The 17,248-nt window shown below is 48.1% G+C and overlaps 1 protein-coding gene across 36 annotated transcripts in view; it reads right to left on the reverse strand.

Moving 5' to 3' along the window:
• The window catches only part of ATP6V0A1 (ATPase H+ transporting V0 subunit a1), a 28,770-nt gene that overhangs the window by 1,939 nt on the left and 9,583 nt on the right, over window positions 1–17,248 (reverse strand). For 6 of the 36 annotated variants that reach the window (XM_065039200.1, XM_065039204.1, XM_065039199.1 and 3 more), the window contains 16 exons: window positions 16,822–16,904; window positions 16,107–16,200; window positions 14,680–14,892; window positions 13,896–14,046; window positions 13,538–13,677; window positions 12,646–12,803; window positions 12,139–12,229; window positions 11,230–11,348; window positions 10,713–10,929; window positions 10,480–10,587; window positions 9,670–9,744; window positions 7,341–7,448; window positions 6,727–6,744; window positions 5,139–5,256; window positions 4,496–4,667; window positions 979–1,884 (listed from right to left, as the gene is read on the reverse strand). In XM_065039200.1, the coding sequence (XP_064895272.1) occupies window positions 1,758–1,884; window positions 4,496–4,667; window positions 5,139–5,256; window positions 6,727–6,744; window positions 7,341–7,448; window positions 9,670–9,744; window positions 10,480–10,587; window positions 10,713–10,929; window positions 11,230–11,348; window positions 12,139–12,229; window positions 12,646–12,803; window positions 13,538–13,677; window positions 13,896–14,046; window positions 14,680–14,892; window positions 16,107–16,200; window positions 16,822–16,904 (1,992 nt within the window). In that variant the 3' untranslated portion in view covers window positions 979–1,757. Of the gene's footprint in view, window positions 1–978; window positions 1,885–4,495; window positions 4,668–5,138; window positions 5,257–6,726; window positions 6,745–7,340; window positions 7,449–9,669; window positions 9,745–10,479; window positions 10,588–10,712; window positions 10,930–11,229; window positions 11,349–12,138; window positions 12,230–12,645; window positions 12,804–13,537; window positions 13,678–13,895; window positions 14,047–14,679; window positions 14,893–16,106; window positions 16,201–16,821; window positions 16,905–17,248 lie in introns of those variants that run through there. The other 30 variants (XM_065039215.1, XM_065039222.1, XM_065039214.1 and 27 more) reach the window with 9 other exon arrangements.

The raw sequence follows: 17,248 nt of genomic DNA on the forward strand, positions 1-17,248 counted from the left end.
AAGATCGCGTTTTCCTATAAGATCTAATTTTCCTATAGGATCTCATTACCAAAGCTCACACTTCAGTTTGCACGAAGCGCCATGGCGTGACGCTGTGCTCAGAGCTCCTCATCAGCCACTTCTGTTTATTTACTTCCATATGTTTGCTTGACCCCACATGACAACTTCTGCCTGGCCAGAGACGTGCCCGGGCTCTCCAGCCGGACATCAACCGCGCCTCGTTCGCCCGCTTCCCCTCATAAACCCCGCTTAAAACAAGAACTACGCCGGAGAACTGGCCAACGGGCAGCACAGCCAAATAGGGAAGGAAAAGATAATAATCCTGTGATTCACAGCGAAAACAAGCGCTGAGCCTCGTGAGAAACACTTTCCACCGCGTGATCCAGCGAAAAGGTTAAAAAAAAGCCACGAAGCGACAGCAAATTGTAGAGCGATTCAACACAATGCAGGAGAAGTGTTTTTATGAAGCACAACAAGGCAGACTTGAATTATGATTATTTCTTCCCAAATGGGGGATCCCAGCAAACTGCAGAAATGCTGGTGTCCAGCTGCCAGATAAAGTGATTTCCCAACAGAGCCGCGAGGGAAACATCCCAAAAAGCAATGAAAAACCCCAAGCAGCCCAGTTTGCGCCCAGATCTGCCGCCTGTTCACCCAGATCCAGAGTTCCCGCGGAGGAATCCCGGGCTGAGCGGGATTTTCCGCGGGGGAGGTCGCGCTCCGGTTTTTCAGGAACCCTGATAATCTCCACAAGTATCTGGTGACTAAGGGGCTGTTCTGTAGGGAAACAGGAGGCAGCGGGCTGGGTGTGAGTCACACACAACCCCCTGTACATGACACTCTAACCCTGATGATGAAGCGTTCCAGCTGGCCTGACATCTAAAAGCTCCTTTTGGACACAACTGGATGCCCGAAACTCAGGGAGAGGCTGTTAGAAAGGGAACTAGTGAAAAGCGTGTTTAACCACATAAACAAAGCTTCAGCATTTTGTGTGGGGTTTTATTTCCGCACTTGTCTACTGGAACACCCAGAATCCAAGGTCCTTTCTTTGGTAGGAGACATCCAGCATCACCGTCACGTGCACCAGCTCTATTGCTCAACTTTGCTCCGTGTCCCATCATTGATCAAGTTCTGCAGGAGAATTGACTCGACAGTTAGCGCCGCGCTGTAAATAAACAGACTGGAAAGCGTTCTGGCAGTCGGCACCAAAGAAAAACCCACTCTTCAGCTTTTTTCTGTATTAATAATTAGCTGAAGCGTTCGCTGGACTGCACTCAAGTGGATTTTCCAACCGCGCAGGCTGGAAAACGGGGCGGCTCCCGCGGGAAGCAACCGCAGGGACCCCAACTTCTATTTACTACAAGTGCAAATTCCTGCTGGGTATTTATATTCTTAATGATTTGTGCCAACACCCGGGGTCGAGAGAACCCCCCACAGCCCGAAAGCCATCGGGGTGTTTGCGTACGGGTCGTTATATCCCTTTTTTTCTCCCCAAAAAGGGGAGCAGCTTCGTACGCGGCGCCGTGGGTCATTCCATCCTGCGTTCGCAGCAGGTTTGCCTTGTAGAGCAGCAGCGTGTTCCTCCAGTTGCGCTAAACGCGAGCTCTGCCTCGTCACCTTTACAAAGGAGAACAGAACTGCGGCGAGCGGGTGGGGAGCGGGGCTGCGCGGCTCCCGATGTGCCTCTCAAAACGCAGCATCCCCCTCGGGCAGCAGGGAAAAGCGCTTCCCATTCTAAACCAGGCCTAAAACTGAGCCTAAAATACCGCTTTCCACAGGAAAACAGCTCCGCTGAAACCGCGTCCCCGCGTCAACTCGTGGTCTGAGACCCTGCTGTGAAGCCAGTCGCAAACTTCTCCTTTTGGGCAAAGTCTGCTGCAAGAGCTTTGAAAAAGAGAAGTTGATTTAATCTAAACGTTCATGGCAAACTACGTTACTGAAAAGCAAACAGGTAAAATCTTTCAGAGGAGCGATGTTCTGGTGAGGGGATTGAACGGCGCGATGTGGGTATGGCTCCGGCACACGCGCCTGTACATTGGGCAGCACTCGGAGTCCTGCCCCCCAAAACCACCCACCTGCTGAAAGAATGCACGCTTTTGGGAAAAAACAAAGCACAAAATGATTCTTCCTCATTTGGGAGTGAGGGGCAGAGCACATGGAACAATTTGTGCTCTTTTTCCCCGCTATCAGCAAGACAAGTGCTAAATTCCTCCTCCTTTCCAGGAAGGCTGATCCACCCACACCCCCGGGATTCCTCGTAGGTGACTCGTCTCCCACAGCCAGAAAATCCCGTCTGCTCAGCTTGGTTTTAACCCCCCCGAAAAGGGAACACCTCCCGTTGGAAACATCCTGATTTCGCATTCAGAAACAAAAAGGAATGTCAACAGCACGTTCTTCTGGAGAACTGCAGGTGCTTTCCTCTCCGCTGTGATAACGAAAATCCACCAAACCCCAAAAGAATTTCAGCGGGTTATCTGCAGCCTCAATTATTACCTTCAACCTGCTTGTCAGGCCCTAAGCTTGAGCAGATTTTCTCTTAGAGAAAGCAGATTAAACTTTTACAGCTTTGGAACATGTATTTAGGGAAAATAGGGCTTCATGAAGAGCTTGGTGCCCTGCCCAGCACCAGTGATCCCATTTCAGCCACACGCGTCTCCCCTTAACGCATTTCCAGCCGATTCTTTAATCGCCCTTTAGAGATCTCCTGGCAAAGAGAAAAGGCGCCTCCTGGCCCAACTGCAGCCTCCAGGTCTCGTCTGTTCCCGGTGCTCTGAGCAGCATCCACAAGCGCGGTTTGTGGATATTAAGACGGGTATCTCCGGAAAAACGCGCTTTCTTATCTGAGCCCATCCCTTTGGCTAAAAAATGAGAAAACACGGAGCCTGCCAAGAGGAGAAGCTGCTCAGAGCTGCTTGTGTGCTGTGCTGGGAAACGCGCCACGGGCGGAGAGCAAAGCTCTGAAAATCCACCAGTTCCCAAGCAGCCGCGGACCAGCAGACCCCACGCACGGAGTTGTGCTCGCTCTCCGCTCTCCTCGGGCTGCTCGAGGGTTTGCAAGCTCCTTGCTCCCCGCTGATGCAACCGTGCGGTGGTGACGGCGGGACGGGGGGGCACCGAGCAACAAGTTCTCAAGCGGCTGGGGTGAAGATTTCTAGGCTGAGCGCCAGGAAAAGCAGCGGCAGAATCCCGCGGCCATTTGCAGCGGCCGCCCCCCCAGCGGCTCCGGGGCACAAGATGGCCACAGTCCTAAAGCTCCGCTCGAGCTACAAACACCCAGGGACGCGTGGACACGCCGCTCTGCACCCACAGAGGGCAGAAGGACGAACTTTTCCTTCCCCAGACAGGGGAGAAGTGAACAAAGCCTGGTTTTATTTCCTTTTTTTAAGGCACGGGCTTCCTTTTTCACTTAGAGAGGAATTTTTAAAAAGCACTCACAGCCTTTTCCTCCCACTTACGCAACAAAACACTCCTTGTGAACTTCATGGGACTTCGCTTCCTTCTCCTGATCTAACAGGAAAGATAATACCTTAAGAGACAGCAGCAACCAGAACGGTCCAGAGGACAGTTAGGCTTGGAGTTAGTTAGGCCTGGAGTGGACTTAGTTAGGGCTGGAGAACCCCAGGTGAGCAAAACCCACTCCCACATCACTCCTTTGATCCCACCAGAGAATGTGAAGTGGAACAATGAGCTCTCTTAAATATCAGAGAAAGCTCTTGGACACTTTCCATACGTGGGTGCAGAGAAAGCGATGAGTGCTCTAGTAATCCCTTCTTGTTTGCTGGCTCCCTGCATACACAGCGGCCTCAGAATCCCAGGAAAGGGGCCACAAAAGCATCTGCCAATAAGCAAGACCAGCAAGAAATGGATATTACTCCACAGCACCCCAATGGGAAGAGAAGAAAAGCCGCCCCTGTTCAGCAAGGTCTTATGAAGACGAGCAAGACCACTCAGAGGAAACTGCGCTCACAAAGGAAAACAAACTTTAGAACCAGGTCACAGACCAACGGAGAGAACAAAAATGTCACAGAATCACAGAATAGCTCGGGTTGGAAGGGACGTCCTGCTGGAAGCCACGAGCACGCTCACCTATCTTGCACAGCCTTTCCGTCCCGCTGCTCACAAAGCTTTGGTGCAACTTGTTTTTAAGTAGAGAGAAGTTTCTCTCCACGATCTTTACGCACTCGACCAGGAGAGCGGTGAGTCGCCAGAGGCGAGACTGAAACCTCTGACCCTTTGGAAGACACTCTGCTGTCAGAGCACACCCGCTGTAGCACTTTCAGATGCTTTAGGTAGACCTGTGGTACTCCCGCACCTCTGAGCATTGCTGACCTTGGCTCAGCGCCATCCACGACTCTAATTCACAGCCTTAGCTTTCCTGTGTAAGGGTCAATACAGTTTTTAGAAGACGGATTAGTGCATAGCCCAGGGAACATCAATTATCTTGCTATGAAGAGCTTTGCAGCTTTGCAGCTTCTGCACATTCCAGTGCACTCACCAGTGCAAGCGAAGAGCATGGAGAAAAGCCGACAGCCCCTCCATGACCAGCAGAATCGCGACCGTCAGGGTAGCGAAAGCAGCAAATATGAAGAAGAGGCCAAAGCCTCCGCCCAGGCTCCTGACGCTGAGGCCAATGTGGATCACCATGGTCCAGAGCACCTCCGAGAGCTCTGCCGGGAGAAAAGGGCTCGTTTCAGAACACTCAGAGAGAACTGAGGGTTGCTACGGTTTACTTATAAAGCAAAAACTAAAATGAAGCAAATTCCCACTATAATGAGGTGGGAAACAAGAGGGACAACATCAGGACGTTGCCTCCAACAGGGAAAGTCGTTGCTTGGCAGCTCTTTGCTTTATTCAGTGCTTGGAACTCCATCCCCCCCTTTCAGCAGAGCGCTGAGCAAAGAGATGCTGGTGTTTCCCATTAACGACTCCCAGCTAATGCAGACACAGCTCCGTCCTTCTCCGGCAGCGCTTGACAACAGAGCTCCCAGAGGCCACCTGAATTCCTGCCGTGCGCCTGCCCAGGGCCATCAGACACGTGGATATATTATAATCAATCTCAATATATGTCTGTATGATAGATGTTTTATATTATATTATTATATATTATAATAAACCTCAAATCCAGGAGGAAAACTCACGGGCGTGGGCCAAGCTGAGAGCCCAGAGCCTGAGGTAGGACGCGGTGTTGGAGATGCAGCCCAGGCAATACTCGATGGTGTGGATCGCCTGGTACACCACGGTGTCGCCAAAGTCAAACTGCAAAGAGAAGAGAGGATATGAAGGGGCCCACGAGCGTCGCCGGCTACAAGGGTTGGCTGACGGGGGCAGAACGAGCACACGAGCTGGTGCTAGTACCAAGGACATGGTGTTTGGAGTTAAACACCGATGCGGTCTTCTCCTGGTTTGCCACGTCGGTTTTAGAAATGAGATATTCTCATGTTTTGCTGGGTTTGCAGATCGGCAGCTCGCTGCTGCAGCTCGACTGTTAGTGATTGCACCTTCTAGCCTGTGCAAGTCGAGAGATTTCAAATTCAGCCACGGGCTTTGCCAGGAAAAGACTGCTCAGCAACAACGTGGTATTCACACGAGTTCACCGGTAAATTGCCTGTACCTCTATGGAAAACGAGACAGAATTCCAAGTCGATACTGCGGATGTACCTTTGCTACGGGATCGGCAAGAGCATTTTGCAAGATGTGGACTTGCCTCCTTCCGAAAGCAAAAACACGGCCCAAAGCAACCCTGAAAAAGCCCCATTTGTGCACCGTTCCTGGCGAAGTCTCTGTGTCCTGGTCATTTTGTTTAAATAATAAAGAACTTATAAGGAAGTGGGACGGTTGCTTATTCTGCAGCTTGGGAAAGCATTCCCTACGTTTTGGATTTAATCCATGCTCCAGAGATTGCTCATATTTAAGTGAACATGATGTTTTAAACAAATCAAGTGAGTAATGCTCTAAGCACGCACAGAAAGCTATTTATAGCCTTATTCCTCCCCTAGTGCACCCAGGGCAATGAATATTTCAAACAATTGCATTAAATTAGCTGTCAAAAGCCTAATTCTTTCTCCACAGAGCGTGAGCTGCAAAGCTGTTCACTAAAGCCCGTCCCGCGCAGGCGGCACGTCGCTGCGCAGCAAACGGAACGCGGTAAGTATTCAAACAGTGACCATTTACAGCCACGTGCAGCTGCTGGAGACGGAGACAGTTCCCACTCCGGGGAGAATCAGCGGGGCTGCATTTCTACAAATGAGCAGTTTCTCAGAACACAGCTCCTCTTTCACAAAGAGACACTGGTTAGAGGAGTTCTTGAACTGGTTTTGCTGTGCTTGCTGACTGGCAACAACCAGTATTGTCCTTAAAATTGGGACAAAACCAGCTTTAAACAGTTTGTCGCCGTTCAGAATTACCCAAGACACAACATAAGGCAAGTGAGACTTCTTCAGAAATTTCAAAGCAAAAACCTTCCAGTTTCAGCCTTCCAGCTTCACAGCTTTGCAGGTAAACTAAGAAAGGTCTGTAGACGGGGGACAGACAAACAAGCTGTATAGATGAAGTAATTAAAGGTCTGTTAATGAGCATGTAGGTATGAAGAATTAAAAATGGCCTGCGACACGTAAAGAGCTCAATCTTTTGGAAAACAAGATGTCATGAGACGTTTGATTCAGCATGTGTTTGACACCGACGGGGAATGGTCCGGGTACACGTGAAGGCAAAGCCGCTGTTTCTTACCACCTCATCCTCCGTAGGCTTGAAAACATAAGTTTACATTTAGTGCGGTGTCTTGATCAACATTAAGCATGAACACATTCAATTATTCCCTCCGAAACACGACACGGTAAAGCAAGAACACACCACATGTGCTACAGAGGCAAGAAACTGCTGGAGAATTAAGAGGCACCGGAATATTCCCATATTACATGAGATTAGCTCCTTTCTCCTCTCTACCAGACAGAAGGTAAAGTAACTAATATCACTCCTAACAGTTAAAATGAATATATAAGCAAGATTTCACTGCTGCAGAAACACAGCCCTTGGGTTTGGCTGATTCTGGAGCACAGATACACTGCGCTCCAGCCAGAGCATGAGCTGCATGTGCCACCCGCAGCCCCTAAATCGACGGTTCTTTGTAATGGGGGCAAACAGAGCCACACTTCCCTTTATATGCCAATTACACGGCTTTTTCTGGAGCCCTTGGGAATGACCAAGAGACAGTCTGTACGAAAACTGCGATGGAAACACTGAAAACGTTGCTATTTCAACAGCTCAGAAATTGGTAAATACATTTAAAAACCCCTGTCAATAGGTTCTGCATTGCCCCGAGAGCGAGGACGGTCAGCGCTCACCTCTTCCCCCTCCTCGGAGTGGGTGGATAACTGGTCGTGCTGGATGATCTCGGCATCCTCCTCGGTCGGTCCGTTGCCCACCCGGATCCCGCCGAAGTTGTGCGTTCCCTAACACGGGTGGAGAAAACAAAGAGCAAAGTGTCGCTGGGGTTTTGCCTCCAGAGCGCGTGTTTCTTACAGATCCACGTGCAGCAGCAGCTCCCAGAAGAAAACCAAATATTAAGTGGTAAGGCCCAGGTTAAGCCAGCTGTACAACTCTAATTCCCAGCTTGGATGGGAAAGTGCTGATTCCTGCTAGGGCTGGGGAAAAAAAGTCTGTCTGAGTGAGCGCTTGATGCATTTCTACAAGGTAACTGCAAGCCCAAGGAAAATTAAAGGCACGTTTCTCAAGAGGACATTTGCTGGCACAACAGAGCCAAGGGTTGTTTTGCTGGACAAGCACTGCCCAGCACTGCTGCTGCAAACGAAACGAGTCACAGAGGTGCGACCCAAAGCAGAACGGACCGACACAAATACACATAACATGCTTGCTCCCCACCAAATCAGGCTTTCCCTTGCTTGGAAATTCCGCCTCGTGCCAGGCGTTTGCTCTGACACTCCAGACCTGACACTCGGCTGCAATGCACTGCACTCCAAATAGAAGAGAATAACCCACAAAGCTGAAACTTTGATGGTCAGGAGCTCCTCTCACTTGACAACTGTACCCATTGCAGTTAATATTTCATTTACATCAGGCTTCCTCCTCTAGACCCTCTTACCACCAAGAGAGGATACACAGACCTTTTGGTCATTATATAAGCAGAGCTTATATGCCGTGTAAATGCATATTAGACAACAAAAGCCTGACTTGCACATGGTTATATTTGGATTTCTGTTCAGCCAGCAGCAATGAGTGCTGGACAGCAGGATTTTCATCTCCCTCCGGATGCTCTGAACACAGAAAACGCTCATGACTGACTCAAGGAACTACAAATTAAAACCTGTGACTCTGACTCACCTGGAGAGGCCAATGGAAACGCCACAGATGGAAAGAAAAGGCCCCGTATTCAGCTTTAGCACCGTACGGGTGTCATCTGTGACGTGGAACGTGAACAGGCTAACTCGACACATCCAGACGTTGTAAATTTAGGGATGACTATGCAAACCAAGGAGGTTTAAGACCCAGTGACCCGTCTGCTGTCACAGCTCATTGCTCTGCCATTCCACTGGAACGGCTGCTCCACGGCACACAGAATCACACAGAACCCCAGAGTGTCCGGGGTTGAAGGGCCCTGGAAAGCTCATCCAGTGCAATCCCCCCATGGAGCAGGAACACCCAGATGAGGTTACACAGGAAGGTGTCCAGGCGGGTTGGAATGTCTGCACAGAAGGAGACTCCACAACCTCCCTGGGCAGCCTGGGCCAGGCTCTGCCACCCTCACCAGGAACAAGTTTCTTCTCAAATTCAAGTGGAACCTCCTGTGTTCCCATTGCCCCTTGTCCTGTCACTGGTTGTCACCAGAAGAGCCTGGCTCCATCCTCCTGACACTCCCCCTTTCCATATTGATCCCCAGGAATGAGTCCCCCCTCAGTCTCCTCTTGTCCAGCTCCAGAGCCCCAGCTCCCTCAGCCTTTCCTCACACGGGAGATGCTCCACTCCCTTCAGCATCTTGGTGGCTGCGCTGGACTCTCTCCAGCAGTTCCCTGTCCTGCTGGAACTGAGGGGCCACAACTGGACACAATATTCCAGGTGTGGTCTCCCCAGGGCAGAGCAGAGGGGCAGGAGAACCTCTCTGACCTACTGACCACCCCCTTCTAACCCACCCCAGGTACCATTGGCTTCCTGGCCACAAGGGCCCAGTGCTGGCTCATGGTCACCCTGCTGTCCCCAGGACACTCAGTGATTTCTGAGATGAAGCTGCTGGGAGGCCGTCACATAAACATGATGTTTGGGAACACGTAATGCAAACAGAAATGCTTCACTGAGAAGAATCCTTCGACAAATACGCAAGAAAAGTTAAAAAGGGGAACTTAACCTGGGGGGCTGTGCTGGGAAGGTACTTTTCGTGCTGCTCGGCAGGTTTTGATTTCAGCAGCACTCCTGCAAAGAAGTGTCTCTGCATTCTGTGCACACATAACTATTCTCCTTCAGCCTGGTAGTTCTTCCCAAATGTATCAACTTTGCTGAACCTTCCTCTTTCCAAGAGAAAGTGGGTATTTTTCACCCTAAAGGTGCAGTTGTCATTCACTTAGGAAATTCAGACACATTCCACGCTCTCTTGATAATTAGACAGAAAGCCAACTCCCATCTTTAAATCCACCGGGTGGTTTTATTTGTCAATCCACTCACTGTCGCAGGCGCTGCTGCCTCTAGTGCCTGCTCGTTCGGGACTGTGCTGACCTGGGCCTCCACGGGCTGCCCTTCCTGATAGTGAATGGAAGAAAAAGAAAGGGAGGAGGAAGAAAACAAAAAGAGAAAGGGAGACGGATGGAGGGGACATGGGAGGATGGAGGATGGTCAGAGAAGGGAGAGGGAGTGTCTTTAACTGAACTGATCTTCGACTCACTTAACATCCCACAAGCCGTCTGCCAGACATGCAGGGAGAATTTTCAACATCCTCAGTGCACGTGTGCCAGGTTCCTGCATTTTTATATCAAGACGCTACACGGTACACTTGGAAACCTTGAAGAGCACCCCAGAAGGCAACGTCTCGCATAATAACTGCGTCAGGCTATCTTTTTCCTTTTATCTGTTATTTTTTACCATCCAAACCGCTTCACCAAAGATAGCTGGAAGGTCTGCCAACCAATTAAGCTTAAATCTCTGCTTCTACATCGTCAGCCTGGTGAAGGCACAGAAGTGCATCCAGCAACCTGTAGGACTGAAGGCTGACAAAGCCCAAGCCAGTTTCTATTCACTGCCAACATAAAGGGTTTTTGAAAGCAGGTTTGATGCTGGATGCAGATCTGAGAAGCAGACAGGCAATACTTTGCCTCCAGTAAAACCCACCTGCCTTTCATGCCCAGAATATGCACAAAAGAACATGTTTTACAGGTCACAATGCAGCGTGAACCTACATATCCAAGATTAAGGTGGAAAAAATAATGTTTCAACTGTAATTCATTTTCATATTGCATATAGAAGAGGTAAGTCACCCACCAAGTGCTTTCTCCTTAAGTACTGATGGCGAAGGACCAGGGGTTTCGCTACCAGCATCCAGGGCACACACAGCAACGCCACCACCACAAGGAAGCACTGGAGCCCTTTCTGGAAAAGAAACGACTCTCAGATGAGTCAGTGGCAGCTTCACGCTTGATTTCACAATTATAAGGTCAATTAAAGACTCTAATATCGTGAAGCATCTCTGAGCTTATTCTAGCAAAAGCACGTACCTGCCCCTTATAGAGCATCTTATTACTGGGGTCACTATAGGAGAACAGAAACATGTTGATAAAGTGGATTAAAAGGCTTGGTGCATCCTTTGAGGTGTGAGCATCGTAGGCTGTCCACTTGTAGAAAATGAGGATAACAAGGTATCCGAACAGTGATGACATGAAAATCATTTCTGGAATAAATCCAAGGTATATGTTCAGTGGCTTCTTAAAATAGCTGCAGGAAAAAAGAACAAAGGAGAGGTTATCATTACATTTGGTCAGCGTTAGGCATATGTAGGGCAAAAAATGTTAGTGATGTGCAGAGCATCTTTGGAACAAAACTGCAGGGGCTGAGCTTTTAAAAAACAGCTGGGAGTTAAACACATTAACTATCTGACATGGATAGTTCTGCATACACAGACAAACAGCTTCAATCAGAAATTAAAGTCTGATAAGGCTCCCGCATCTTAAACTAATAATACATTACACACAAAGGAGTTTTCCCCCAAAGAGAAAAACAGAGCAAAGCACTTACATGTGGTTGAGAAGACTCAACGCGACACCAAAGAGCATGTGGATAATGCCGAGAATCACCGACATTTTCATCTTAAAGGAATTGAGGAAGGCCAGCTTATTGGTGGCGATGTTCCAAATCTGCGAACAACGAGACTGAGTCAGCCAAAAGAAAACCAGAAGAGAAGGAAGATGTTCACTGTAAGCTCAACAGTGTTCACCACCCAGGAAGGACCAGGCTGTAAGAGCAGGTGTTTTCCAAAGATGGGTTTGTCATGCGGACATCTTTTGGGGAAATGAGCAGACAACCTTTTCTGCTAGGAACGCTGTCCTACAGCAACTGGCCCTGCCAGCAGAGCAGGAATCCAACCTTGCTTGTCTTTATCGCAGACAAAAGCTGCAGGAAAAAGGGGCTGTGTCCTTGAGCAAAGAAGTTATTATCCATTTAAATAAACAACTGCACACGCCTCTGATTTTCTGCACTTCCTCTTTAATGCGGAACACGCGCAAGCCCTGTGTCAAACACTAAGCGGGGTTGTTGATGTAGGCAGATGCAAAACAACACGACTTGGAAAATCACCTTTCCAAGACTGAATGAAAAAACTCGCTAACTAACTTCCCCCAGAGTAAAAAAGTAACTTCAAAAAGTGATTTGCAAATCTAACCAGATTTGATTAAAATGCTGCAGGTTAGAGAGGGTGGAAAAGAAGCCTTGAATGGACCTGAGGACACGTCTCTCTACCCTGAATCTAATGTCTCAGTAGGAAATTAGGTAATTTTGTCGTTCAGGAGTATTTCCAACACTGATAAAGAGCTTGCTAAGGAACGGCTGGGCGATGGAAATCGTTCACAGTGAACTGGACAGGCACTTTTCTTTCTCCTGACAAAGAGGGTGTTCATGAAGGACGGCAAAGGAAGGAAGAGCTCTTACCGGGTCAATGCCAAAGGGGTAGGGTCCGCCGAACACCCCGGGAATCGCGGGGTTCAGCTGCAGCAGAGGAGTGCGCTCCAGCAAAGCGTCTCTGTTTGGGTGTAAGTAGATCATACAAACATTAACACCAGCAATTCTTTCCTCTTTACGTAAATCTAACAACGCTCTTCCCTGGGAGAGCAAGGAATATCTCGAAGTGAGAGAACTCTAAGGTTCCTGTGTGGTCCTAGATATTTTGAGATGAATAATAAACGAGCAAGAAAGATGCGGGGATAGCAATCTTGCTCTGTCTGTGAGGAGAAAGGCGCTAAACTGCATCTTTACAAGTTTTCTGGGAAAAAAAGAAAAGCTCCTTTGAAACTTGATGGGTGTTTACACCCTGCTTCCAATTCTACCTGAGACTGAGTTCAGAGGTTTTTCTTCTCCTGAGCTGGGAGGACAATGGGGAAAGATCAGTCCCCCGCTTATCCCTGTCACTCTTTATCGGGTTACCAACTATTTACTCACGTCCAGTTGGCTTTTGTGAACATCGGCCGGACGCTCCATGATGAACCGAACATATTAAGAGACTTGGAGAAGCAATCGTTGTAGATGAGGCCTGTGTACGTGGAGAACAGTCCCATCAGCAGAATGATGTATCGACCACTAAAAACCATGTTGAACATCTAGCATAAAACAAAATGAATGTTCCGTGAGAAAAAGGAAGGTCTCTCAAAGACGAAACGGTGAAATCAGTTGGTTGCAGGACAAACAATAATCGGCCATATGGACTAAAAGCCCAAAATCTCTGCTTCCCCACGGTGAGGATTAAAGGTGCGAGAAGCAAAAACGAATCTGCATACAGAGGATAATCAGGCGGCGTGACTGCCCGCAGAGGATCTGGGATTAGCTGGGAGGACAAATTGCACCCAGCTGGCAGCGTTTGTTTGGAACTGACCCTGTTCAGCCTCCTCCACACTCTGGCAATGGGTCTTAATTCACCTCCTGTCAGCCTGAGCCCTGAGCAAGCAAAACCCATCTATCAGCAAAGGAGAATAATCTTGGAGATATGATATATATGTGCAGAAAATAGGAATTTTGCAGTGACTGAACCCCTTTATGATCTAATCATGGGTGATCTGTTTGCAACAGCTTATCTACACTAGATAAACAACTTCCTTCAAGCGACTGAAAGGAATCACTTCCTACGAATATCCAAAAGGAAAACCAAAGGAACTCACTACTGTTATGAAATCATGCTACTCAGTCTCTGGTCTGCAGGCTTTGCGCTCCGCGTGCTCCACAAATCCCAGATGGAAGGAGCGATGGGCATTGTCAACTCAAGGGCAGAGGAATGTGAGTAAACCAAGCCGCAACCCTTTGTCTTAAAGGCAAAGCTCAGCACGACCTGTCGCTTTACCTCGTTGTCACTCTTCTGTGACAGGATACGACTCTCCCGAAGCACCATCCAGACAGCGATCAGAGTCATCAGGATCCCGTGGCCGAAGTCTCCAAACATCACAGCAAACAGAAACGGGAAGGTAATGATCGTATACGGTGCTGGAAGAGAAGAGATCACACCCCTAGTGTACTCGTTTGAGTAAGCCCAGATTTACTACGGCACAATTAAAGCAATTTAGCAATATAACCGCCAAGCTGTGCTTCTGAGAGGTCTTGAGTACTCTAGTAGAAGTTTTCACGCAGGACAGATAGCACAGCAGAACATCACAATAAAAAACTGAGATAAACGTCTTGGACTTTTAGGACTATGACTTTACCTGGATTTATTTCCCGATACGTTCCAATGCCATAAGCATCAACAATGTTTTGAAAGCCACAGGTGAACTTGTTCGTTTTGTTGTATGTCGGTGGGGTCTGATTGGTTTGCATCCTGTTTAAAATGGACGGGACAGTGGATCCGCTGTGCTCCTGTTAAATAATTAAAAAAAACAAGAGTAAAACTCTCGTTAGCGTTTGGAAAACTACAATCCGGCGTATTTGGAGTGTGCTGGCACGATGACAAACGCACGGAACAGCTGAGGGAGGCTGCCGAGCTCCCACTGCGCCCCACTTTGCACAGTGGGAGGAGAAGCACTTGTGGCGAGGATGAACATTGTCTGATTAGGACAGACGAGAAAACTTGTGCAAGAGTTTGTTTGTGTTTTTAAAACAGCAAATGAAAGGACCTCAAGACACCCAGCTCTGTTATCTATCTGCACAGAGCTTGTCCACATCCTGGATAGCGCCTTTCAATATGTTCCACTAAATAACTGAACAGCGGGAGTAGCAAGCACAGCGAGGCTCCCTGAGTGTACCAAGGGACTCAAACACAGGAAAATGCCTTATGATTACAGCATCTTCCTGAACTTAAAGCTTTACACAATGTATTTGTTACAAAGTTCATCTATAAGCCATGATCCCGCATGTTAAATGAACCGTCCCCAGTGAGGGCTGATTCAAACGTGGTTTTTAGAGAATGGCAGTTTGGAAAACTCAATGAATCTGTGCTGTGTGTGCTGGCAGCTGATGTTCTGCTGGAGCTGCAGCACAGCAGTTACTCACAGTGCCTCTCCTGAGAGCAAACTGGATAGAATCAAGGTCAGCAACAGGGCACCAGACTTCAGCAATCAAGCACTTCTGCGTCACGTCGATGTTGCACAGGTTCAGGGTATGGTAGATAGCCTTCATCTTGCGGACCTTGATGAACCACACACGGATATTTTTAGCGGCTGCCTGCAAAACCCTTTGGCGATGATCCTCGGTTTGGTTCAGCACCTTTCACAGGGAAGGAGAATAAAGATGAGGCAAAGTCCTCGGCCGGAACTCGCAGGATACAGGAGTGCACAGTGAAACCGGGCTGAGCAGCAAGACAAGACGACCAACAGGGCAGCTGTAGATACTGAGAAGGTCTTTCCTCAGCTCCTGTTCTCCAGCTGAGCCCCCCAGGTCCCTCAGCCGCTCCATCACACTTGTGCTCCATCCCAAGCACAAAACTGCCACACGTCTGTAATACACACTTTAGCCTGTATTAACTAGCTCTGCTATGAGGTTTTAAAGCTTCTTCCCGGGGATACTCTTTCACTACTTTCCTCCTTCAATCCCAAGGTCAGTGGGTATTTCAAACAATGAACTGCTCAGGGATCACAGGGAACATTTTTCCTCCACCCAGGTTAACAGAGCAGAGTTCTACAAGTGCGGTGAACGCGGCCTTCAGAAAACACAATCAAAGTTTCTACTGAAAGGAAAAGGAGAAAGTGTTTTTTCCACGGAGGGTGTTTTCCAACTGGAACATAACTTCATTCAGGCCAAGTCAGATCTCCAGGCTGGAAAGTCTTGGACTCAAGGGAAAGTGAGGACACAGGGCACATGCAGCTCCGAATCCTCTCAGTGAAACTGCTGCTGAGTTCTTGTCTACTTTACAATTGCTAAACAGCTGCACTACACAACTCCCAGCTTGAGACAGTTTCTGTATCAAATAAGCTGTCCAAATGCAACCGTTTTTCCTTCTCGTTTCTGAACCTTTCATTATTTTATTCTGTCTCAAATCCCTTACATTTTCCTGCACTATAACATCCTGCCTTTCTCCCTTTCAGTGTTCTCAGCCAGTAGATCTGTGTGCTGGTCACTTTTTACCAACACTCAGGCTGCTGCACAAGAGATCAGTTTGCAGCAGAAGCTCCACAGGGCAGCACAAGATGAAAACAGGGAGAAAGGCAGGGAAAAAAGGTTAAATTAAAGTTACCATCGCTATGTCAACTTGGAAATAGGTTTAGATGTTCCCAGAGGTCTTGAGGACGAAGCAGGCAATTATAAAACATGGTATAAAAACCTGGTATCCCCCCACACATGTGTATTCCCCTCTGCGCCCTGGTGTGCAGTTCTCTGTTGAACGTATGTGCATTATAATTAAACTCCTGTTTTAATAGGGCCCAAAGAAGTTTTCAACTGTATTATCAAAGGAAAAAGGGCATTGACCCCAGTTATTTTACCATCTGAAGATCATCAATTCTGGTGTTGACACCAGAAGCCATTTCCTTCCGCTCCTGTGGTGTTTCTGGGCACGGGTAGAGGGAGGCGCGGAATCTGAAAGACACGCAAGGCACCTCAGTAACAGAGACGGAAAGGAATAAATCAGCCAGGGAAACAGAACGGCTGAGCCTGAACACGGAAATAAACCAAGCAGCACCTTAAGAGAAGTTTCTGCTCAGCAAAGAGTGCCAAGCAGAGTTTCAGTATTTAAATTAACTTTGGTTTAGGCCAAAACAGAAGCTGAATTCTTAAGAAAATGGAAGCGGGGGAGCATCGTCTGTTCCCGCACTGGCGGTGTCTCAAAGGCGCTGTCACAAAGCCCACGAGCTGCCCCAGCCTGTGGTGCTGCTATCACACCAGCACAGACACCGCTGGAGGTGGTGACTGTTGGTCTCCCCTGGGACAATCTCCCTCATTATTCCGTCTGAGGGTTCAACACTTGAACGCCCTTGCTTTTAGGCATCCTCTAGCAAAGCAGTCGCCCACTTTGAGCATCACAGGCTTGGGGAGCGGCTAGTGTGACTGTAAAATACGTTTCAGCTACTTATGGTATGTTTTATTTGCTACCGAAAGATGTACTCCTACAGTGACTCTGAAATAAGGAGCTGAAAAATATCCATATTCAGTCAAGTTGTTCCAAATACGTGAGAGAGCTGCCCAGCAAGACTTTCGTACCCTTCACAGATCTTCTTGACTCTGTTCTTCAGCTGGTCGCCTTGGAAAAAGATGATAAACACAGACTTGTGCACATAATCCCCCTAGAACAGAAGAAAGGCTGCACTGTAATAGCTCAGCTATTTACAGAAATTAGTATAATAACAAATGATAACACAGTTCTACCTTTCTTTCCTCTGAATCTCTCCATACAGAGCTCACATCTGCACAGCGAGTCAAGAATGTACCTTAACACTGAAACAGTCATAGGGAAAGCAATTTTCTTTGCTTTAGTATAGAATATCCCTACCGTATTTGTGTTTAGTGAAGAAAATGTTCTAATTATCTGTTCTATGTAATACAAGAAACAGGGAAAACCTGGGGAGATCTCTAAAAGAACAGAGATGCAATGAAAGATTGCTGCATTCAGCTCACCCACAGGATCCAG

The sequence above is a fragment of the Columba livia genome, chromosome 23, assembly GCF_036013475.1.
Source record: "Columba livia isolate bColLiv1 breed racing homer chromosome 23, bColLiv1.pat.W.v2, whole genome shotgun sequence".
Taxonomy (NCBI): domain Eukaryota; kingdom Metazoa; phylum Chordata; class Aves; order Columbiformes; family Columbidae; genus Columba; species Columba livia.